The 25097-nt window shown below is 34.0% G+C and overlaps 3 protein-coding genes across 9 annotated transcripts; 1 reads left to right on the top strand and 2 right to left on the bottom strand.

Moving 5' to 3' along the window:
- Positions 1–1713: 1713 nt before the first annotated feature.
- On the top strand, positions 1714–3323 carry LOC120176717 (profilin-1-like). Its single transcript, XM_039183083.1, has 3 exons — positions 1714–1885; positions 2529–2666; positions 3040–3323. Exons 1-3 carry the CDS (start codon positions 1763–1765, stop codon positions 3172–3174), a joined length of 396 nt encoding a protein of 131 aa, XP_039039014.1. The 5' UTR covers positions 1714–1762; the 3' UTR covers positions 3175–3323.
- Positions 3324–4135: 812 nt separating this feature from the next.
- Positions 4136–15444, bottom strand: LOC120176766 (arginine--tRNA ligase, chloroplastic/mitochondrial-like). 7 transcript variants are annotated; one of them, XM_039183110.1, is made up of 19 exons: positions 15312–15316; positions 14978–15035; positions 14745–14819; positions 14515–14654; positions 14277–14352; positions 14072–14173; positions 13704–13919; positions 13322–13402; positions 12834–12917; positions 12616–12720; positions 12093–12271; positions 6010–6094; positions 5571–5757; positions 5343–5412; positions 5168–5237; positions 4861–4950; positions 4681–4749; positions 4506–4610; positions 4136–4336 (listed from the first exon to the last, which is right to left on the bottom strand). In XM_039183110.1, exons 2-19 carry the CDS (start codon positions 15032–15034, stop codon positions 4226–4228), a joined length of 1902 nt encoding a protein of 633 aa, XP_039039041.1. In that variant the 5' UTR covers position 15035; positions 15312–15316; the 3' UTR covers positions 4136–4225. The 7 variants fall into 7 exon arrangements, with proteins under 7 accessions (XP_039039041.1, XP_039039042.1, XP_039039037.1 ...); XM_039183111.1 differs by having other exon boundaries at positions 14515–14649; positions 14746–14819; XM_039183106.1 differs by lacking the exon at positions 14978–15035 and having other exon boundaries at positions 14745–14815; positions 15312–15444.
- A 7218-nt stretch (positions 15445–22662) lies between these two features.
- On the bottom strand, positions 22663–23698 carry LOC120176743. The gene is made up of 4 exons (XM_039183095.1): positions 23495–23698; positions 23266–23424; positions 23149–23191; positions 22663–23105 (listed from the first exon to the last, which is right to left on the bottom strand). The coding sequence occupies exons 1-4, from the start codon at positions 23696–23698 to the stop codon at positions 22663–22665; spliced, it is 849 nt and encodes a 282-aa protein (XP_039039026.1).
- Between the last annotated feature and the right edge of the window lie 1399 nt (positions 23699–25097).

Genomic DNA, 25097 nt, shown 5'->3' with positions numbered 1-25097 from the left:
TTTAATCCTCTTTTTATCACACTTAACCATAGTCGCCTCTCCAATAACTGTCAGGAATATATCTATATCCCAATCGTTCTGAGGATCCTTAGAGTTTACGTCAATATTGCTTAGTCATCCATTCATTCTTACTGTCTCAACATAATAAGGCAGCGGTGGCCTGAGAGTGTGGCAAGGTTGCATTCGATGTTAAGTTTGAATTCTCCAACCGGTATATATATTCTCAAGAAGTTCATTGTTGTTGCAGCACCCCAATCATATTGAAAAATTAGACCTCTAACAACAAATGTTAGAAAAAAAATATTGACAAAAAACTAAACACTTACACGCATATTAAAAATATAATTATAAGAATAGCCCCTAATAATAAATATTAAAAAAACTATAAAAATTAAACCTTTAATAACAGTATTAAAATAATTGAACCCTAAAACTCATATAAAACTATTTTTTTACAAATATAATACATTATAAAAGTTCTGGCTTCTGAGCATGTGTCCCTCCTGCTTAGGCTCAGAGACAACCCGTCTACGAATAATAATATCATTTTAAACTTGATACTATCGCTAAGAATATATATATATATCATACGATATAAAAAGAAGAGGATCTCTCTATAGACTCCCTTGTTATCATCTTAATCAGCTCAACTTTTATCTCACCTACCAACCACGTCTGTGGTTTTTTTTACCTAAATCAGAAGGGTGAATTACTCAAAAGTACTATAATATTTTTTTTTCACATTAGCAATTAGTGTTGTGAACATAAAAACCTGTCAATAAAAAGAATTCAATCAAACTAAACTTCCAAAAATATAATAATCACTCCTACCTCTCAACTTTTTAAAATCGAAGTTCGATTTTGCCGAAGAACACATACAACTCAACGTAGTACCATGCTTTATATATCCAGCTAGTCAGCAGGTATGCCAAAGCATAAGAAATGTGATCCGTAACTAAAAACTAGTCAGAATTTAATTCCTCGTAATCATGATAATTGATGTCTAACCTATAATCACAGAAAAAAAATTAGTTCATAGTGTAAACTAAACTCACATAATTATGTTATCTATCTAATTCTATAAATTCGTTTTAAATTATCATTCAATAATATATTATATTATAGATTTAATTTTAAGTATATATTATATAAAACATATTTTGATATTAAGTGGTTCCGATTCTGATTCCGACTTAGACAGACAATTTGAAAATAAAAACCCGAAACATATGGGTTTGGAAAAAATGTGGATTTTGGCCCAAAGAAAATCAAACGTAGAGCGGAAAAGGCACGATTCCAAAATTAACCCCTAACATCTATTAAAATAGTGATTTTTGACATTTATTTTTTTAATATTTTAGCCACTAATATTTAATTTTAAAGTAAAAAAGTTCATAACATTTAATAGAATAATTACTTCGATCATTATTCTTTTTTCGCAGCATTTTATCCCTCAATATTTTATTTTTAGATAAAAAGACTCTATTTTAAAGTGTTAATCGTACGTTAATTAATAATTTCCATCTATATAAGACACTTTTTAGCTCAAAATGAACATTAAGGTCAAGATACTAAAAAAAAAGGGTTTAAAATGACTATTTTGATAAATGTTGGGGACTAATTTTAGCATTATGCCAATATAAAAAGTATGACGCAGGCCTCGCAGTTTCAACTTCAACGCTATATCTGTGTGCCTCAATTCAACCCCGTCTCTGCGGTCAGACAATATTTTACTTTTTGAAACAGAATTAAGAAGAAGAAGATGTCGTGGCAAGCTTACGTTGATGATCACTTGATGTGCGAAATCGAGGGAAACCATCTCTCTTCCGCCGCCATCATCGGCCATGACGGTAGCGTTTGGGCCCAGAGCACCAATTTCCCTCAGGTCTTTTATTTTCCTTCAACTCCTCCTCCCGTTTCTCGACTTTTATTTTTCCTTAACTTTTACTCCTCCGTCTCTTAGATTTCCGAGTAAAAAAGATTGATGCTGCTTTGACTTTGAGATCTGAATCTTACCATTGATTTCTCTTTTGCGCGGTTTATCCGCTGATCTGATTTTCTCCTAAAGTATTGATTCACTCTTGATGAACTTATGTTTTTTGCTTTTTAGTCCGTTCTTCAAAGTTGGGATTTTTGCTATGATTTATTGGTTTATTTGAATGAATTATTGACAGATTTTCATTTCATGCTTGGAAAATCTGTACTATTTCTGGGTTTCTTTCTGTTTGATTATATTTCTTATTTTTAACAAGCATTAAGGGTCATTTAGAAAAATGAAATGAAGTTTGGCTAATGGATCTGCAGAGGACCACAACTTCATGGATGATTGTAATAAACGTAATTGAAGAGTGCAGTGTTTTGACTACTGTTATTACGTTTATTTCAATTTAAAGTTAGTTTTCTGGCCTTCAAACAAACAAAACAAATAAAGTTAGTTTTCTGGGTTTAACCAGTAGAGTCTTTTGCCTTTTGCTCTTTTATTTCTGATCAAGGAAGTGATCCATGCTTCTCGGTTGTGTTTAATACAGTTCAAGCCCGAAGAAATTAACGCCGTCATGAATGACTTTGCTGAACCTGGATCACTCGCCCCGACCGGATTGTACCTTGGTGGCACAAAATACATGGTGATCCAAGGTGAACCTGGAGCTGTTATTCGAGGGAAGAAGGTGATGCTCTCTAGCTGTTATTGGTTTCACTTGTTTATAAACACTGAAAAACCTCATTTGCATATGCATTGTCTTACATTATGCGTAATGGATATCAGTTTTATGGTATTTTGTTTAGAGTGTAATTTGTTGTCAAACCTATGCAGCACTTAAGCACATTACGAGGTGATATTATTGTGGATTAGCTACGCAAATTAGGGACATTGATGTTGTGGTTTCATGCCTATTCAGTATGCATTTGTTTTAGATGTTACGTTTTATGTATACAATTGTGATTTGAAGCCTCCCCGCACTGATATTCAGACACCTGTCACGGAAATTTTGTTTGCTCTGCTTTGGTTGTATTCCAAAGTTATTGTCATTTTAATTTCAGGGACCGGGAGGTGTTACTGTTAAAAAGACCTGCATGGCCTTGATCATCGGAATCTATGATGAGCCAATGACTCCCGGCCAGTGCAACATGATCGTTGAGAGGCTCGGTGATTATCTCGTTGATCAGGGTTATTGATTCTCTTTGGTGTGGTCTTGTTTGTTGTGGTTCTTCTTGGCTTTTACATACCCAAAAATGCACTAGTATTTACAATCGTGGGGAACAGTTTCCGGAATTGAAAGGCTTGTATTTTGTTATAGTTATGTTTATGGTATGGTGCTTTATTTTATGGTTACTGTCAAGATTGTTTTGTGGATGAATATTCGCAGTGGGATCACTTTTTAATACGAAGCTTAGCAATGGACAGCATTTACATTATCATTTCATCACTACCAATAACCCTAGAAAAACATCATCACTACCGAGTCCATCAACACACATTGCTACCTGCTGACAATGATGCATTAGCCAACTTTCATCTTAAATTGTATAATTTATTAATAATAGAAGTTTAATGGCATAATTTAATAAAATTAAAATATTATAATTTGCATAAAAATTAATTACAAATTTTACGACCTAAAATGTGAATCATCTCATATATAAACAATTATATGTCATGTTCCATTAAACATGATTAATATTTGTTACAAAATTGTAAACACCCCTAAAATTGTACCAACAATTTTTGACATAGCTAACACAAGCAAGAATAGACCGAGGGGTGAGCGCAAACAACCGCTCTTAAAAATTTAAAATTATCATATATTTTAAAACTTTTTTATATATATTATATTAAAAATCTATTTTCATTCTCCTGGAGTTTTTAAGTTCAAGTTCACACACAACACTAGAATTATACAAGTTCAAGTTCGACCTCTAACACGAAATCTTGCATCCGTCCATGCACATTAGACCGTTGTAGAGGGGAAATCAGATTCCAAAAATTTTTAAATGCTTAAATTGCAAAACAGCTTATCCAAATGAAACATAATGAGACAATTGTCAAAGAACACATGATACGTGAATTTATAACCCTTTCTCAACAAGACCAAGAAATTTTTAAATGCTTAAATTGCAAAGCAGCTTATCCAAATGAAACATAATGTGATCTGTATACAATTGTCAAAGATCACATGATATGTGAATTTATAAACCTTTCTCAACAAGGTTTCAAGAGTATCAAATATCAAATCTTGTAAATAGGTGTGATTCCGAGGAGATTGAAGCATTTCCGCATAACCACGGCGGTTGCTTCACACAACAGCAGGCGACTCGTTTCCATATCCGACCCGATAACCTGGCCAATTTATCAATATACCACAAATTAAAGCAGAATGCATCATGTTCATGATATCTTAGCACAGCCACAACGGTTTCACAAAAAAAAAAAACCTGCTTCTGCCAATGACATCTTCAACAAAGTACTTTTACTAAGAAGCTACTATATAGTTAATCAAGGATCATACCTTGCATTCGGGGTTACTATAAAACTTTGAAAAGATTTCAGATAAATTATAGAGATAGTCGCACAAAACATTCGGCAACAAATTGGTGCAGGCTTCTTCAACAACCTGAGAGAAAGAATCTGTTAAACCGAGCCCAGGTTAAGAAGCAAGGAGCTAACTGGATCTTAGTTCTTACCTCAGCAAACTGCAGCAGATGAAGCCCCAAATCACGTTCATCCTTATGACCCAATACTAATGTTCCCTTCTGTTAAAACCAAAGGAATACATGGTAACATAGATCGAGTGTTCAAAGAAACTCAACTAAAGAAATAAGTTCTGTTTTCATGTCGATATTGCACAGTAAGACGAAACTTACACTCTTCAGTTCCTCTATATCTTTACCAGACCTCCGGATTATTGAACAGATTCGAGCATGAGCATACAGCAAATAAACAGCAGTGTTGCCCTGACGTTAAAAGAAAGGTAGCATCAGATGCTAATAATGATCATAGAAAAAGTAAAAAGAAAAAAAAAAAGTAAAAATGGTCGGATCAAACGGACCAGAAGAAACTGAGGAATAAAATATAAGAAACCTTCATAAAAAAATGTTCAGCAAAAACAGAAATGTTCACATGTTAGCTTAAAAAATCTGCAGTCTAAAACAAAGCAAACGGTTTACACACCTTGTCACTAAGCATCTGGTCAAAATTAAATGTGTAATTGGTCAGTCGGTTGTTCTTCAAGTCAGCATACCTGTAATCAGAATTCACGAATTTGAAAGCAATAACAAAGAAGTACAAGAAGATAATAGCAATAATAGTCGGATTAGACAAAGAACATATGTAATAATTGGCTTACTTTACAGCACCATAACCAACTGCTTCGGCAGTACTCTCAATCTCCTCCTCAGTCCATTCTTCACCCTTACCTGATCAGCACACAAAGTAGCAATTTCATATATATGAAGTTTGAAGGTTGAAATGCTACAATTTAATAACTTGCATTAATGCATACACAATAGATAGTTCTGCAATCGTAAGAGCAGAGAAACATTTGTGACAACATATAGAAGATTCAATTTTTTACCACGCTCAATAAGTGCTGCTGTACTTCGACTCTTGGCTTCATCAAGTAGATCAACTAATCGAACTACTTCAGTGTTACGGGTTCGAAAACGCTTTCCATCTTCTCCAAGAACAAGGCCAAAACCAACATGGCTAGCTTTGGGATATGAAGTATCACCATGAGGAAGCCACCCTGCACGTTTGGCAGCCTGACAAGTCAACCAAAATAATGTCAGAACTAAAACATTTTTTTTTGGACAGAAACTAGAGGTTAAAAGCGGAAAAACAATTTTATGGTTCTCAATTAATAATGGGGTTTTAAAAATAATAAATGGGTTTTTGAAAAAGAAATTATCAATCTATTTGTAGTAAATAGAATAAAAAAAAGTTTCAGTTCATTAATAATGGGATTTTAAAGATAACCCATCAAAAGAATTCCAAAAACTGCTTTGAGAACATACTTTGAAAAACATATCAAAATGCTGCTGCTGGCCTACATCAGTAACGTATATAATCCATTCAGCTTTCTCTTCATTGAGGCGATACCTACAGGTAGCAAGTACAAAGATTGGAGAAAAAGCTGATTAATTCTTATTCCTAGGTTTATGTATCCCAACATCAACAAAGTAACAGTAAACCTAACGTAACACGTCATAATCAGTAACACATTAAACTGCTCAGAGCAAATTGGTCTAACATAAATAAAGTACACCACGAGATCAACATGTATATGGAAATAATAAGGCAATAATTATCTAAAGTTTACACACTCTGAAAGTCTTCAAACTCACTTTGTAATTGTAACCATTCTAATTTCAGTCAGATATGGCAGCACATCAGTCTGACAGATTTCACATATTCCGCAAGAAATGAAAAACAATAGAGGAAGATATGAAAAACAATAGAGGAATGGTCACTACATACCAAAATGAGTGAGAGAGAGAAAAACGTAGAGAGAGAAAAGTTGAAAGGAAAGTCAGTTTCCGATGAGATTTGGACGGTGTTCGTGGACAACCTTAGTAGGAGGGTGTCTCGATGTGCTTTAAGGGAAATGTTTTTAGTTCATGGTCTTGTTGAGAGAGTTTTCATTCCCAAAGAAGCAAGAAATCCAAAATACAAATTCTCCACCTTTGCTTTCGTTCAGTTTAAGAGTGAGGCAGGTTTGAAGAGGGCAGTAGATAAATTAAATGGTGCATTGATAGATGGGAGGAAGATTACAGTTGGTGCTGCAAGATATAAGGAAGTTCGTTCAAGGATGGTGGGGAAGAATAGTTCTTCAAAGAAGGTTTTCAGTCAGAATATCGCAGAAACTTCAAACTCAAAAGAGGTAGAAGACTTTAACAGAAGCATAAGGATGATAGAACTTATAAAGATGCTCTGATGTCGAACAGAAGTGCACTGGGGAACAAGGAGTTTTCATCTGATGTTCTTCACAGGGGGAAAATTAAGAAAAATATTTTAGAAATGTATATTCCCTCTGAAAACTCCAGCTAGGTTAAAAGGTCATTAACGGGGATCATTAAACATTCATTTCAGATTGAGTTAGTTCAGAAGGCTTTAGTTAATGAAGGTTATGATGTCCAAATTACCAGATGGGGCTATGTATGGAATTCTTGTGCAGTAGTTTTTAAATCATCCGAAGAGATGTTGGATGTATGGATGAAGAGGAAAGAAGAATTAGAATTCTGGTTTGATTGGTTGGCACCATTATTGAATGAAGAGGGAGTCCCAATGGCCTTCTGTCTGGTGGAATTATTTGGGGTCCCTCTATTATGTTGGAATGATCCATTCTTCGAACAGATAGCAGGGAGATGGGGAACGGTGGTTGACATACATGATGCCACTAGAAACAAAGAAGATCTCACAACGGCGAGAATTTTAATGAGGGTGGTAAGTCCTATTGATGTTCCGGAGGTGATCACTCTTGGATCATATGGAAGATCCTTTAAAGTGTGTATTAAGGTTGGATCGGCGTGTGAGTCTACAAGTTCTTTTTCCAGTGAACCTCCGGTGGATGGTTCTGGTGGGGGACATTTTGGAGAGTTGATGTCTGAAGAGGAAGAAGACAGAGTGCTGTCAGAAAGTGGGAAATGTTTAGTATGTTCAGCAGAAGAAAATCGACTAAGAGTTGACAAGTGGATTGACCAGGGAGCTACTCTTGGGTTTGGTGGAGTTGGTGGGGAACAACACTTTCCAAGGCTTTCAATAGATAGGAAATGCATTAAATGTGGGCTGTCAGAAAGTCAGAATGTTGGGAGTATAAAAGTGGGGGAGTTTGCCGGTTTGGGAATTAGAAATTCAAATATTTCGGCTGATGGGTCGCAGGCCTAATCTGAAGATTATGGGCAGTCTGGGTTAAGGTTTAAAGGTAATTCCTTCTGGCCCAGCATTTAAAATTAACAAGTTTGGGAAAATGATTCGGAATCCGGATTCGATTGAGACTGGTAGAAAAAAAGAAAGAAAATATGGGAAAGAGTTCAAATGCAAAGCTGCCTGATAGTTCTGAAATAGAGGTCCAGGATGTTGTTTTAAGACAGCTAGAGTCCATCACTACTAATTCAGGAAATAATTCAAGGGGCAGACAGCTTTATCGATCTAAAAGATCGTTTTCATCTAAGAGTGATCCGGTAGAAACCAAAAGCATGAGCAGTTATAAAAGGGTTTATAAGAGGTCTAGGGACAGGAAATATTGGTTTGGGAATGTACTGAAGTTTATGCCTGAAAGAGAGGAAGCCAAAGTCAGTCAGGAAGGAAAAGATCTGGCCCTAAGTGCTAGTCAACAGATTTGTTTAACAGCAGATATGAATGTTTATGGGTGTGAGGAACCTACAAATGATAGATGTCCAGAGGATAGGAGTGTGGATAGGGAGTTTGAAGGTTGGTTTTCAGGAGAATGTTCAAGTTTCAAATATGGTTTTTTATCAGAAGAGCCAAAAGAATTCTGTTAAGGGAAGCCCTAGAACAAGTGAGTATTGCAACAACTTCCTCTTCAGCCTTCTCAGATTTCTTGGAGGAAGCTTTAGCTACTTGGAAAGTAAGTAAGATTATGGGGGTGTCTTTTAAGCAAGGGAAAGCAATCTTTCTGGAAAAAATCATTAATTTAGAGAAAGGTTCGAATGTGGTTAATCAAGGAGAATTTGAAAGGGGTGATTAGTTTGTTTATTTTATAATGATGAAGATAAAGTTAATCATTTGTTCATGGAATGTTAGGGGTTTGGGAAAAAAAGAAAAACAGAGGGCTGTTCAGAATTTAGTTTCTAAGATCTATCCTTCTTTTCTTTGGCTGCAAGAAACTAAAACAGAGAAGATTCAGAGATCTTTTCTTAGAAGAAGTGGGCTAAATAATCTTAAAGGTGTTATTGAATCTCCATTGGTAGGATCATTAGGGGGTTTATTGTGTTGTTTGGATGATAATATTTTTGAGCTGGAAAATAAGTACATTAGCAGGAGATTTATAGCTATTTCAGGTAAATTTCGAGCTAATAATATCATGTGGATTTATCAATGTTTATGGTCCTTCATTGGAGGAGGAGAAAGTTAGTTTTTTTGAAAATCTAAGCATGTACTTAAGTGGACAGAATCTTCCTGTTTGTGTGGGAGGGGATTTTAATGCTTACTTATATGAAGAAGTGAAGGTTGGCAGAGGTCAGAACAGAAATTCAATGGGAATCTTTAGTCAGTTTATTCTTCAATCCGGTCTAATTGATCTACCTTTGAACGGAGGTAGGTTCACTTGGTGTAACAACCAAGATAATCCCACTTTCATAAGATTGGATCGGTTTTTGGTTGATGGTCAATTTCTGGCAGCTTTTCCGAATATTGTTCAGTCACTTCTTCCAAGGTCTGTGTCAGATCACAACGCTATAACAATTGAGAATGGAGGAGTTAATTGGGATAAAAAACCTTTTAGACCCTTTAATTATTTGATGGAGGAGGATGGTTTTGAGGAATTGGTTAAGTCTTCTATTCAAGACTGTAAGAAAAACCAAAGGAAAGCTGGAATTGTCAGTCTATTGAAGAGAACAAATTTGCAATCAAAAATTGGGCTGGGAAGAGAGATCAATATCCAGGAGTATTGATTACCGAATTAGGAAGGAAGATTCAAAAGTTAGAGTTTGATGTTCAGCAGCAGCAAGGTGTAATTGACAGTGAAATAGCAGCAGAATTGAACACTCAGAATAAAATTGTGGAGACTTTACAAGATAGAGGAGCAGATTTGGTTCCAGTACTCCAGATCGAAGTGGGTAGAAGATGGGGATCGTAATACTAGATTTTTCCATACTTGTGCCACAGTAAGGAGAAAGAGGAATGCCTTGAATGCTCTAAATATCCGGGGAAAGATAATTCAAGACCCGTTGTTATTAAGGCTACTGTCAAGGATCATTTCTTTAAAACTTTAATGATCGGTCTACCTTGGAAGTTGATGACATAAGGTTGAATTTTTCCAGAATTTCTTTGGAGAAGAGTGTTTTTAGAAAAAGAATTTTCTGAGGAAATATGGGAAACTTTGAAGTCTTGTGATAGTAATAAAGTTTCGGGCCCAGATGGTTTAAATTTGGGCTTTTTCAAAAGGTTTTGGTATGCCCTTAAGGAAGAATTATGAATTTCTTTCACAATTTCTACTTAGGGAAAGAATGGAAATATGGTATTAATCATACTTTTATTACTCTCATTCCAAAGAGCTCAAATATTGGTGGCCTAGATGACTATAGACCTATAAGCTTAGTAGGTGGGTTATATAAGACCCTTTCTAAGTGTCTTTCGAGGAGGTTAAGGAGCTATATTTCAGACATCATTAGTCCAACTCAATTTGCTTTCATCCCCGGTCGTCAAATTTTGGATTGTTCCCTAATTGCTAATGAGGGGATAGATTTTTGGAGGAAAAATGGACTAAAGGGCTATGTTTTCAAGGTTGATTTCAAGAAGGCATAGGATACAATTGAATGGCCTATTTTGTTCAAAGTAATGGAGAAAATGGGTTTCGACTCCAGATGGAATGGTAAAATTATTCGATTTTGGCAAGATGTTTGGGCTATGGATCATCCTCTTTTGGTCATTTTCCCTAGACTGTTTTCTATTTCCTTAAACAAGACTGGTAAATTATTTGAGTTTGGCGAATATAGCTCAATGGGCTGGTTTTGGGATGTTCAATTGAGAAGGGATTTGAATTATTGGGAATTTGAGCAGTGGTCTAATTTGATGGATGTCATTTCGAATTTTTCCCTATCTATTGAATCTTCTGATGGGCTGGTTTGGAAAGGCACTGGGGATGGGGTGTATTCTGTTAAATCTTATGCTAATCTCTGTTATTCGGGTCCTTCGAGTTCGGAGGAGGTCTATTTCTGGAAGAATATAATTTGGAGGGGTCTGCTGCCTCCAAGAGTGAAGTCATTGTGTGGCAAGTTGTTCTTCAGAAGCTGGCAGTGAAGACATAATTGGTTAAAAGAGGAGTTCAGGGTATTGAAGAAATGTTATGTCCTCTTTGCAAGTTGGTGGAAGAGTCTTCCTCTCATTTATTTTTTACTTGTTCGATGGTTTGGTCTTTATGGAATAAATTTATGAAGTTTTGGAAGATTAATTCTATTTTTCATACTGATGCCAAAAGCTTTCTATGGCCTGGGATGATTTGAAGACTAACTCAGTTATATGGTCATTTATTCCAGGGGTTATCCTTTGGACCACTTGGAAAATCAGGAATTCTATTGTGTTTGAATGGGGGGAGTTAGATCAAGCTGAATTCTTCTTCTTAGCAATGTTTAGGCTTGCTTCATGGTTTTTAGCAAAGTATAAAGAGGTTTCTATCTCTAAGGATTCACTCATATCTGATCCTTCCTTAGGGGATTTTGTTTCTTTCTACTCTAACCCGATTATATCTAATTCCCTTGGTCTCCTCCTCCCAAGGGCTTTATCAAATTAAAAGTTGATGCTGCTACTACCAGTGATTGGAAGAGAAGTAGGTTATGAGGTGTTTTAGAAGATGTTTCTAGTTCGATCTTAGGCTCTTTTAAGGAGTCGACTGGTCCGGGCCTCCTACCTTGATGGAATTAAAAGCTATTCAAAAGGGTTTATCGTTCTTTGTCTCTTTTCGTGAGCTGATTAAAGATCGTTTGATTATTGAGAGTGACATCAAGGTGGCAGTAGACTGGATTAAGGAAGTTGAAATATGTCTAGATGTTTATGCTTATATTGTTAAAGATATTGTTGAAAGGCTTAGAGTTTTTGAAGGTGTTATTAGATGGGTTAATAGAACAACTAATCTAGAGGTAGATGCCCCAGCTAAGGCTGGAATAGGGTGATTTATGTGTTGTTCTTTAGGGATGTCTTTTTGGTACTCTATTTCCTTAAGGGAGCTTTAGGGTGTTGTAATTCCTATGTACTTATTTTGATTTTAATGAAATTCTAAGGTACTCTTTTCCTCCTTCCGCTGATTAAGGAGCCTTCTACGAGCTCCATTAATCATGAAGGGGGTTTTTAATGAGGCCTCCTATTCTTATCCAAAAAAAAACAATAGAGGATGACATCATATTCGTGGAAGAAAACTTACCAAAGGGCAGCTAGATCAGTTGATGCATAGTTGAAACCACCGTCACTCTTCACCACAATAAGAGGTATATTAATGCCGTCAATAAAGATCACACGAGCCCCCTGACTTTCCTCAACTAATCCTTGTTTAGTCAAGGTTTCTATGACCCCGGGAATGTATGGGTTATAAAAACTCTCCCCCTGGAAATAAGGAAATAACCATAAGCACGTAAATTTAGAGCATCACTTGCAAATAAAACTTGCTAGTTTTCACAATGTAATGAAGTTATCGAAAACTGGCATTCAGCAAAAAGATACAATTCCTTCACTACAAATATCATCAAAATTGTGTAACTGTGTATAATTACTTTTGTGCAAGATTTCGGGTGATTATATGTGTTAAAGTCGAGCACGTAAATTTACAGTTTGTACTTTGTAGTAGGTTGAAGATGATTATATAGCATGAAAAATATAAAGATAAATTGAAAGTAAAAATCATAAATAAAGAGATCTCCAATGATATCGAATTGAGGCATGTTACTCACCTTTTCCTCTAGATGGACTCCAAGCCGTTGATAGACCTTATGAAATTCATTCCGGCTGATTTCACATATTTGTGCCCATGCCCTACGATACTTGTCTTCACCACCCTAAAATGAGTAGAACAACAGCAAATGGCAGAAAGAGAAATCAGGTATTAACAAACTCAAATGCAATCAGAGAGGAAAAAGAGGGGAATATTCTTAACAAGGTAAAATTTTACCTGAAGGCGCACCACTGCCTGTTGTGCTCTCTCCTTAAATGCAGGATCAGCATCAAATCTCTGCTTTGAAGCTTTATAAAATGCCTAAGAAAATCACTCAAGTGAGGATAACAACAATCACTTGATTTTTTGTGGGAGAAATACAAAGATAAATAATAGAATTACCACTAAGCTCTGGTATAGGTTATTCCATCTACAAGGGATATAGTTTATAAAAGTTTGAAACAATTAAATGAGCACAGTTACAATAGTTATTCAAGAGATATTTGATTAATTAGATAACAGTTTCAGAATAAAACATCATTAAAAGCTAACGAACATAATATTCGTTGTTGATACATCATCCTATAAAAAAGCACCGCCTCTAATTTTTTACTTTTAAAAAGTGAATCAGCAATTATTTTCTGGGTTCATGCTACTGCCTAGTGGTGCTTATAAAAGTTCATCTTAAGATTCAAATTCAAAGTAATTAGACGGTATTCACACACCTGTAGATCTCCAATGGCTGTTTCAGTAGCATCTTCAAAGTTCGGAAACTTTTCGAAAAGAAACTCAATCAGCATGCCGAACTGCAAGTCAAATAGAAAAGTCAATAAAAAATAAAAAAGAATGCTACCAAAGGGGACAAAAGATATATTGGTTTCAGCTTTAACTCGGGCAGAGTCCAAGTGGAAGTGCAAGACAGATTTAGAGCCTACGTATATGAAAAGACAAGAGACCACAATAAGTTGAAGTACTACAAGCCATTTTTGATCGTTGACATCACCAAAGATATAAACAAAAATTTCACAATAAGATGAATGCTTAATCCCTTATTGAGCACTAACAGGAACACATGCCTTCTATGCACAATTCAGAAACAACACCAACCTGTGTCCCCCAGTCACCAACATGGTTCCGTCGAAGAACTTTAACTTTTGAAAATTCAAGCATGCGAGCAAGTGTGTCACCAATAATTGTAGACCTCAAGTGACCAACATGCATTTCTTTTGCTATATTAGGAGATGAAAAGTCAACAACTGCTGTTTTAACTGGCGAATGTGGTGCCCATTTATCAATACCTTCAACTAGCATCTTTTGAATGCTCTGTCAAGCAAGAAAATGGCCAAGCTATCTTATAAGACCAATGCAATAGCTACAACACATAAAGCCAAACCAAGCTGAACAAAAGATCGTTTTAACTATTCTCAGAAGTAATTCAATGACATAAAATTAATGGGGTGGAACATATGAGCCACCTTAGCCATCCAATTCTTCGACAATACTACGTTTACAAATCCAGGCCCAGCTACGGAGCATGATTCTATCATTTCAGAGGTTGGGAGATTATTCTTGATTGCCTAACAAAAGAAACAAGGAAATGAAAAGAATAAACTAACGATTATCTATTGATTCAAAGCATGATACAGGAAACAAGCTTCTCAACTACCAAATCATCCCCACCTCTCCAACTGATGGAGGTCCACGAAATTGAGCACCCTTCCCTTTTATTTTAGACCACAGGCCCATGGCATTGTTACTGCACCAAAGATATTTCAAATTTTGCATCAAAAACTAGTCAATACAAAAGGTTGAATCGGGCCTTACTTTTACTAATAATCAATCTATCATTGCATAATAACATGAAAACACCATCTACGGCAAATGGTATGTTCATTCAATAAAGGAACAAATACCATACCACTGGTAATCACCAAATTTGCCGTTGCATGCAGCTACCAATGGCTCTACATCCGGCTCATTAGGAACAGTTACTTTAAGTGAAACGTCAAATAGTTTTGCTAACTGTCCCTTCACACTGCCCATACATTCATCATGTTCCTGGTCACAGCTCAAAGTAAAATAATTAGTAAACTAACGAAATACAACTGAAAGATAATTAGGCATGAATTTTCAGCTGAATAAACTTACGGTTGCCATGGTGGTTAAGGACTGGGCCTTGGTTTCCCAAACAAGTCTTCTAGATGTCAATCTCAGTAAATCTGTCTAAATTTTGTATATCAAAACAAAATTCTCACGAATGATCAACAAAATTTTGAATTTAAGGAACCGCTAAGAAAGCAAACCAAACAACTAAATAATAGTATGAAAATTGTTTGTTAAAACATATGAAAAAATGCAATCAAGTAAAGTCTCTATATTACATGGAAGATAACACTGGTACAAATTAACGCCTTCCTTAATGCATTTTGATAAGACATTCTGAACAAAGAAAAACCATCGGAAAATAATCACATTTAAGCTTTATTTTTTCCATAAAAAATAACAACAAAAAATATCAAACTTCGCAGCTATCATCCATTAAATGATTGACTTCCTAAACTTGAACGAAGAAAATCTATACAACGTGAAACTGAAACTTCCATCTTAAAACATACATAAGAAAATCCAACAGAAATAGTACAGAGAATAAAGATTGAAAGAAGTATATTTGCTGAAACAAGCAGAGCAGCAGATGTGGACAGTAAAAGGACTGACCGGAGGCGGAGGCGGAGGCGGAGGCGGAAGGAGAGAAGTGAAAACGAGAGAAGCGACTGAAGTAAATAAATGAAGGAGATATAGGCGGCACTAAAAAGGTTGAGGAGAACGGCAGCATAGCTATCCCTTCCTTTAATTATTTATTTTCAATATATAATTTTTTAACTTACAACAAACCCTTTGCTTCTCTCTCTCTCCCGGGCCTCCATAGTCCTATCTTAATGTTTCTGTTTGTTTTTCAGGGTAAACTATGTATTTGGTCACCTAATTATATCATATTTTTACTTTGGTCATTAAATTATTTATTTGATATTTGCATCACTAATATTATGTTTTCCTTCTATTTTAATCACATACGGATGAGGTTTAAATTTGATGAGTTATTTCGAATTAGGACTAAACTGATAGAATGTACTACCTTCATTCCATAAAAATTGTTCATTATTGACTTTTTTAAAAGATAAATTTTTTAAAATTTGATCATGATTATTTTAAATATTTTAAACAATTAAGTTTTATAAAATATAAATTTCAAAACTACTATGGAAGGTTTTCAAAATATGTTTTTTTATATTTTAATCAATAATAAATTTTTAGAAAATAATGAGTCAAAGTTACAAAAATTTGACCCAAAATATTAATAATAGACCAATTTAATGGGATAGGGGAATATAAGTTTTGGAGACTAAAACTATTATTATACTAGTTTACATCGTCATCTCCATTAAAACTTAACGAGAATAGATGAAAAAAATAAAATGAAAACATAATATTAATTATGCAAAGGTTTAATATAAAAATTAGTGCTCAAACTATAACTTTTTTCCAGTTAGTCTAAACTATTTTTCAATCAATTCAAATATTTCAACGTTATACTTTTAAGTATATGTCATTAAATGACACATGTCATATTTATAAAATTAAAAAAAATTAAAACAGAAAAATATTATTAAAAAAAACTAATTCATCTTATCCCTTTCCCCTTCCCTGCCGTGTTCTTCTTCTTCTTTCTTCCTACAATTTTCTTAAACGGTCTATTGCCATAGTCTACCAAACGACCGACTTTCATAACCGACCAAAGATATTAATGTGATAAATTGTCAAAACTTCAAATACAAAAACAATTAAAAAAAAGATAATTTATGTAATTACTCTTCTGCTATTTATACAATATGCTAAGAAAATAATGAAGCCATTGTTAAAGAAAGAGAACTTATGGTTTCAGTTTTGCTAATGGAAAACCATATTTAGGAACTATCTATTTCCTTAAACCAACGTTATCTTCCATTGATGAATAAATTTTGAAGATTTCTCCACTATTTTACATTGATGAATAAATTTTAGAGCTTTTCCCACTATCTTCCATTGATGAACAAATCCCAAAACTTATGATTTGGCACAAAAAAATAAAATAATAAGAGGGTATTCCATTGTGGCTTCTCTGTTGCGTTCTCTATATAAAAAATATTAGATTAGATTATACAATCTAATCAATCCAATCTTACCTTGTATAAATATTGTTTTATGTAAAGCTTTTACTTTTCTCGTCTTTGTACAATTAGAATTCCTTCTAATCCTACATATACTCATATCTTTTAAAATTACAATTATAAAATATAAAAATCCTTTACATAGTATCAGGGCCTAGTAGAATTTTTCTACTCGATTTCGTCACAACTTTTATCAACAGTTAATGACTAACCCACTAGTTGTAACACTATTGTTACTCGTTCATCATCTGAATCTGCTCCTTAGATGTTTGATAGTGGTGTTTCACATCATACCATTATGACTAGTACAACGTTTCATGATTTTTTCGCTTATGATGGTCTTGATACAGTTTAACTAGGTAATAAAATTCTCTACATACATCTCACATTGGTCTACGCATAGTTTCCATGCTATTAAGCCTCTTTCACTCATAGATGTCTTATGAGTTCCTCAGTTACATATAAATTTAGTGTCGATTTTTCAATTATGAGACTAATCATGTATATGTTGAATTCTTTAACTCTCATTTTATTGTTAAAGATCAACCCATGAGAACTCCTCTTCTTTGGGATAATAATATTGGTGGTTTCTACTATGTTATGCGATCTTTTCTTTCCCAAATTAATTTCATCAATCGCTTGATCGTGCATCAGCTGCATCACAAGTTTAGCTATTCATCCTATAAAGTCTTAGCCTATACATTACGCGCATGTAATATACCTTATGACTCAACTAGTCTAAAAGAGTAGTTTTATTATTCTTTATGTCGTATCAATAAAAGTCATAAGTTATCATTTGGTTAAAATGATATGACAAGATCTCGTCCTATTGAATTAATTTATTATGATGTTTGGAGCACTAAACATATGGTATATGATGGATACTCATATTATGCGTTGATCACTTCATCAAGTATAATTCGTTATATCCGATGAAGAAAAAAATCTAATGTTGCAACAATTTTTCCTCGGTTTGAAAGGTTTGTTGAAATACTTTTCAACCGATCCATTGTGTTATCATTCTTTGATAATGGAAGTGAGTTTGTTAAGTTATCATTCTTTGATAATGGAAGTGAGTTTGTTAAGTTATTGTCTATTCTGAATTTTAAAGGCATTTCACACTTCACTTCGTCGTCCCATACTCTTGAACACAACAGGACTACTGAACGAAGACATGGTCACATAGTAGAGATTGATCTTTCTCTACTTCACTTTATATCTCATCCAACGAAGCATTGGACTCATACTTTTCAGGCGGTTGTTTATCTTAACAATCAGATGTCAACATCGATACTTGATAATATGTCATCATACTCCTTACTTTATCAACAATCACCAAACTATGATAAGCTTCAACCATTTGAACGCTTATGTTTTCCTTAGCTATGAGCATACATCAATAATAAATTTAATACTGAATATGTTTTCGAAATGACCATCCAGCTCAGTTGGTAGAGTACAATGTTCTTAACCTTGAGGTTGTGGGATCGAGTCCCATGGAGGGCATTTCATAATTCGGAGGTTTCCTACGGAAGCTGCTCTTAACCTAGTGTTGAGGGCAGCTACTATCTTACCTTTCCCTTACCCCATTACATATGAGAACAAGGTAATGAAATATGTTTTCCTTGGATATGACACACAGTCTGTTTATAAATACTTGGATCCAAACATGAACAAAATTTATGTCTTTCGTCATGTTCGATACATTCCTCACATTTTCCTATTTGCTACATGGAGTGCTATCACTATATCATAGCATTCCTCTGCGACATTATTTCCTACTATATCAGTATCCTCTTCTCCAACTCTATTGGTTGATATGCCACGACAAAATAATAAATCAACTACAGTACTGACTCAATAACCTGATGGCCTACCTAATGCACCAACATCCTTAGTTGATATGTCAGAACATAATGATGTACCTGCTGCAACAACATATCTTTTGTCACAGTAAAATACTCGATAACCATACACTTGTTGGCTAAATCCAAGGTATTTGGGTCATTCATTTGTTAATACCACTATATGACACCCTTTGTCTTTCATATTGATTCTGAAAACTATTGTTTAAGCTCTTAAAGATCTATTATGGAGGCAAGTTATGGAAGATGAGTTTACTACCTTGATGTGCAATCACATGTGTGATCTCGTTCCATGATCTAAGCAATTTATCATAGAATACAAATGGGTGTTCCTCGTGAAGAGACGTCTAGATAGCTCTATTGATCGATACAAAGACATATTAGTTGCTAAGGAGTATTCTCAAGAAGCTGGTCGAGACTATTTTGGGACTTTTAGTCCTGTGATGAAACCTGTTACGGTATGCATTATCTTTACTCTTCCACTTCATCATGTGTGCCCTATCAAATAGATTGATACCAATAATGTCTTCTTAAATGGTACTTTGCATGAGAAAATTTATCTAGAACAAACTTCGAGATATGTTGACCCTACAAAATCTTCTCATGTTTGTCGGTCATGCAAGGCCTTTTATGGACTAAAAAAGGCATCAAGGGCATGGTACATTAAGTTTTTTCAATTTCTTCTTTAGTTTATCTTTCAGAAATCAAAGGCTGGTGCACCAGACTTCATTTATAATATAAAAGGAGCCATTTTGTACCTTCTAATATATGTTGGTGATATTATGATTACTGGTAATATTATTGACTTCGTTTATTTCATTAGTTTATTTATCTACGAAGTTTGCTTTGAAGGATATGAGGCTCCTCAACCATTTTTTTGACATTGAGGTCAATTCTGCTCTGACTGGTTTGTTTCTATCTCAGGCGCAATACATTTCAGATATCTTAGCACAATTTCATATGAAAAATGCCAAGGCAATTTCAACACATATGTCTTCTTCTAACAAACTACCTCTACCTGAGTCATCTCTGTCTCTAGATATCTCGAGTTATCGATGATTACTTGGTCTTCTTCAGTATCTCACAATTACTCGTCTGAATATTGCTTTTGTTATTAATCGTTTGTCACAATACATACATGACTCTATACTTGCACATTGGAAAACAACTAAACATATCATGCATTATCTAGAAGGTATTTTATGTCATGACATTTTTTTCCGCTTGACATCTTTGTTGCCTTTACCAATGCGAACTGGGTGGATCCTCTACTGATAATAAATCCACAACTCGATATGCTATTTATCTTGGTTCTATCTCATTTCATGGAAGTCAGCTCCTCAAAAAATGGTCTCTCATTCTTCCACATAAGTTGAATATCGTGTTCTGACAAAAGCAAATGCATAAGTACTTTAGGTTCAACATCTACTTTAAGAAATTGGAGTGACATAAAACAAACCACCATCTCTCTTGTGTGACAATCCTAGTGTCACGTATGTTTATAAAAAGCTAGTTTTTACTCTCGTATAAAACATTTTGTATTGGATTATTTATTTGTTCGTGAATTAGTTGTTGCAGGTTCACTATTGGTTCAACACATTCCATCCAAAGCTCAAATTGCAGACACTCTCACCAAACCGCATGGACATAATATCTTCCTTCATTTTTGGTCCAAGATTGGTGTCTCCAATGGATCCTCTATCTTGCAGGACCGTATTAAATATAAAGATTAGATTATATAATAAATATATTCTAATCTAATCTCATTCAATCCAAGCAATCCGATTTTATTTTATATAAATATTGTCTTGTGTTAAGCTTTTGACTTCCCTTATCTTTGTATAATTAAGATCCCTTGTAATCTTATATATACTCATCTCTTATAATGTTATAATTATAATATATACAAATCCTTTACACCCCCGGTGATAGTTGACAACTCAAGGAAGTTGAAGATAAACTTGTTGCAGAACACAAGAAAATTAGAGAAGTACAAGAATAAGGATCAGTCTAACAGTTTGGTCGGTTGTGGAAGTCGATTGTTTGACTCCCATTAGCCTTTGATTGTTTGGGAAATTTACATGAAAGAGAGGGGGAGGGGATGACGAGAATTTTTTTAAATAGAAATAATAATTTTAAAATTCTATAAATATGATACGTGTCATTTAACGGCAGTAACGGTTTAGGCACCAAAAAATGAAATGTTAGAAACGTTAGACACCTAAATACAAAAAATGATATAGTTTAGACACTTATTTTTATATTAAACCTCATGAAAATGTTAAAAAATAGTTTAGTGGCCAAACTAGAAATATAATACTCTAGATGATCAAATAAAGTAATTTCCCTTTTCAAAATATTATTAAATGTTCTTTTAGTTGGCGTAACAAAAATATTTTTTTACAAAACCTTTTCCAATAGAAATTCTAATAAGTTTTAAATAAATACTTGATATTTGAATCATGTATTTTTTTAAGTTCGTACTTAAAACATATTTGTTTTCAAGTTGATAATTTTTAGATGTTTGAAGTAAGAAGGATTGAGTTAATTTTTTCTATAAAAGAAGCTGTTTCTATTAAAGATAAAAAAACCAAAACTACGATAAAAGTTTATAGTTGTAATATAAATTAAATATAAAATTATAATATTTTCATATAATTATTAACACAAAAAATTAGTTACTTGATATCATACAATGATCAAATAAAAAAGGGTAAACTATGTGAATAGTCCCCTTTATTTTTGGTATAACCGACTTTGGTCACCAATTTAAAAATTAAGGGTACATAGTCCCTAACCGTATCGATCCGTTTGATTTTATCTCCTAAAGTTATCTATTTGTTCGATTTTACTCCCTCAACTATTAACTCCAATTTGATATTAGTCCCTCAACTATATCACATATTCATTAAGGGTTAATTGCGGAGGGACTTAAACCGGATGGACCAATAATGTTAGGGACCATTTACCCTTAATTTTTAAATTATGACCAAAGTCAGACAAACCCTAAACAAAAGAGACTATTCGCATAGTTTACAAAAAAAAAAAAAATTAAAAACTCATTAAAAAATCAAACAAAGTATAAATGTTAACAAATCTGACTACATCGGTAAGTCAACCACAATAAAGAATCAAACTATTAAAAATCATCTACAACCGCAAATCAGATGCGATGCCATAGCAACCATGAAAAAATAAACAAAAAAAATCAGTCAAACAATCGATAAAAATAAAAAGCATGTCAATAAACAAAGGAAATTGTGTTGTATGGGCAGAACCAAGAGTGCCATATAGGCAAAGTTATTAAAAACTAAAAATAATAAAGGAAAAATATAGATATAATACAAAAAATAAAAGAAAACAAGAAAAACCTACAGTTAGCGACCAACACTAAGATTATTGGCCGTCTGCCAACCAAAAATGAAAAAAAGAAGATAGCGACGCTAGGGGAAATAAACCTAGAAAAAAAAGAGTAACGCTAGGGTTAAGGATGTTAATATTTTTTTAAATAGCCTGAGGTAATTACAATGTAATATATATTCAAAATCTTTAACAAGTACACATACACTATACGACGCAGTTGTTCGAACCCAAAACTTATGGAAAAAACAACATTTCTCTTAATATCACTTGATATATGCATAATTGTGTTAATCGTAAAAATAACGTGTTTAACTATTACATCGATTAAGAGAAATTTACTTCTAAAAAAGTATTCTATCTCCAACATAAACAAATATGTTAGTCATTCTTAAAGGTGAATTTCAGTAAGTTTGATAACGAATTCCAACATAAACAATTAGGAATGACATGTTGGCGTTGTCCTGAAACTAGAATCATAAATCACCTATCATCAGATCGATTTTAGGACCAATATACAATAATCAACATCAGATCTTAAATTCTTAATAAAAATTATAATTACACAACCATAATTCATAAATATTACAACAATAATACATGGACTTAGCTTCTATATTATATCACAATGGATCCTTAACATGAATCAAAGTTTCCCAATGACTCAGCCCTGAGCTTGTGAGAACCATCTCTGCATCCCAACCCAATTTCATCGAGAGAAAGGCGATTTTTGGGCCCTGGCTCTGGCCTTTGCTTTGGAGCACTATGTGACCTCAATTTAGCCTTGAATGACTGTGTGTTGGCCATGTAATTTGGGAAATTCCCGTACTGTCTAAACCAGTTATCAATGCACACGCTCTTGGGAGGTGCAACCGAGGCATTAGACCCACTAGAACTCATGACCCGAGGTGTATTTTGCGCTGTAAAAAACCTGCATTCATAACCACTTAAACCCCAATCGCTGTCTTCAAAGTGCCCGCCTTCCTGTATCGAAACTCGGGGCACCGGAATTCGACATAGAAATGGAGACGACGACGTCCGATGAAGCGGCTGGTCATCTTGGAAGTCCGATCTGAGATCTTGATTTAGGCCTACCGTTGTCAACTTCCACAATTTTGGAACTTTCATCGATGCCATTTGAAATGTCAAAAGAATACAATCTCTCCTACAACACGAGTTTTGAACAGATCAATTAGCTTAAATTGGAGTAGAATTTTTTTTATCTAAATGAATTTTCACCATTGATCTTCGTGCTCCAATGTCGAATCTGTTGGCTTCATGGTTAACAAGTCCACGAGCTTTCCGAGGCATAATCGTAGCATGTTTCCGCGCAAAATATCCCCTAATTAACGCTTGCATCTTCACTAATCCTTTCAAAGCTCGAAGTGCTCTTCTAGCCTGTTTTAAACACCAAATCCCTACATTAGAGACATAATGGTACTGCATAAGCTGTTGAAAATGTACTTACCTGATAACCTCGAAAGACAGTTTGAATTTTAACGGCGGCCTGTCGTCTCTCATGTTTGCCGAACATGATTCCTCTGCCGCTTGAGTCCCTCCTTGAATGGCCAATACCACACCGTTTTCTGCCTTTCCGGTCACCGGAATTCGAGCAGTCTTTTCTGTTCTTTATACCAATTATGCTCTTCAGCCACCTTGTAGCTTTTCCCATTTCTTTGTGAATACTAATAATACTAATAAAGTATGAGCACTAAGCTATAAATAATCTAATAAAATGCGGTGATGGTGAGTACTTCCTGGGCCAAAGGAATCGCATAAATTGTTGAAAATGGCACATTTTATTACAATATAAAGTGAAAATTTTGTATTCAAAAAGCAGAAGGGATTAGATGGGGTGTCAATTGGAACTACTCAAAGTAGTTTTAAAGCAAAACCTATTCAGTAATTTTTTTTCCAAATAATTCCATGCCATTGCTGAGTATGTGCTTAGAATTATTCAGTTTGGTTTAATGTATAATATTCTCTGCCTCCACGCTATCCTTTTCCTAATCCCGGAAGGCAAAGGTTTACTGACAGGGATAAAAAAGACTTATCAATTAGGAAGCGAGTCGAATCTCGTAGAACAAGTGCTAATTTTCCTTTAGGATAAATTGCACATCTAGCACTTAAACTATTATTTTTGTTTCATTTTGGTATCTAAACTTTAATTTGTTTAAAATCATACCTAACATTTAGTTTAAGTTTCATTTTTGTACATATCTTTAAAAACTTAATGGTAGTGTTGACGAGTTACCATAAAGTAATGTCACATCATTATTAGAAAAATAAAAAAATGTTAAGTCAATAGTTCTGTTAAGTTTTTAACGACATAGTACTAAAATAAAACCTAAACTAAATGTTTAAAATGGCTTTGAAAGAAAAAAATAAAGTTAAGTAAAGAAAAGTAATATTAGTTTAGATACTAAGCATATAGTTTAGATACTAAACATATAGTTTAGCCTTTCTTTTATTGGAGCTCATAGAAATAAAACTGGAAAATTTGCTTAATTTAGTTTGAGCTCTTTTGAGAGGATTTAATTTAACTAATGAAATAAAATTACGAATGAATAATCGATTAATTCAAATAATTTAATATAAAAAAATTAAAAATGGATTAAATTAATTTTTTAAATGTAAATTCTGTGAAATTAGAACCGTCAAGTGACTTCAATGGTAAAAAGGGATATTATTCTTCCTAAATGTTATATGGTATTAAATTCGAGTAATAAATTGAGTTATTTTAGGTTTGATGTTGTAACACCCTAATCTAGTCCAACCCAAAGATCAAATGATTAATGTGTCACGCGGGACCACCGAAGTGACTAACCCAAAAATTTTATTTAAAAACAAGTGAAAATCATCATATAAAACCATCCAACGAAGTTACAAAATAAAAGCATAATATTAAAGTCCACAAATAAGGGGAGCTCCTAAAATATATCACAATGATATCATAAGGTTTAAAACAAAATAGAGTTACGATTGAATACAAAGAGTCTACAAATAGTACATGTCCTCTAAGTATGACTCAAGACACGCTGAAGCCTCGGCTAATCTAGAATATCTGATGA

Source organism: Hibiscus syriacus, unplaced genomic scaffold (genome assembly GCF_006381635.1).
Source record: "Hibiscus syriacus cultivar Baekdansim isolate YM2019G1 unplaced genomic scaffold, ASM638163v2 tig00112253_pilon, whole genome shotgun sequence".
Lineage (NCBI taxonomy): Eukaryota > Viridiplantae > Streptophyta > Magnoliopsida > Malvales > Malvaceae > Hibiscus > Hibiscus syriacus.
This window is presented reverse-complemented; position numbering and strand designations above follow the sequence as displayed.

Coding starts and splice junctions, on each gene's coding strand:
- LOC120176717 (XM_039183083.1), top strand. CDS start 1,763: ATGTCGTGGCAAGCTTACGTTGATGATCACTTGATGTGCGAAATCGAG. Junction 1,886..2,528: donor AGAGCACCAATTTCCCTCAG/GTCTTTTATTTT, acceptor TGTTTAATACAG/TTCAAGCCCGAAGAAATTAA. Junction 2,667..3,039: donor CTGTTATTCGAGGGAAGAAG/GTGATGCTCTCT, acceptor TTTTAATTTCAG/GGACCGGGAGGTGTTACTGT.
- LOC120176766 (XM_039183106.1), bottom strand. CDS start 15,429: ATGCTGCCGTTCTCCTCAACCTTTTTAGTGCCGCCTATATCTCCTTCA. Junction 13,403..13,703: donor TTGGTGACTGGGGGACACAG/GTTGGTGTTGTT, acceptor TTTGACTTGCAG/TTCGGCATGCTGATTGAGTT. Junction 12,918..13,321: donor CAGCCATTGGAGATCTACAG/GTGTGTGAATAC, acceptor TGATTTTCTTAG/GCATTTTATAAAGCTTCAAA.
- LOC120176743 (XM_039183095.1), bottom strand. CDS start 23,698: ATGGGAAAAGCTACAAGGTGGCTGAAGAGCATAATTGGTATAAAGAAC. Junction 23,425..23,494: donor CTGTCTTTCGAGGTTATCAG/GTAAGTACATTT, acceptor TGTTTAAAACAG/GCTAGAAGAGCACTTCGAGC. Junction 23,192..23,265: donor TTGGAGCACGAAGATCAATG/GTGAAAATTCAT, acceptor CTCGTGTTGTAG/GAGAGATTGTATTCTTTTGA.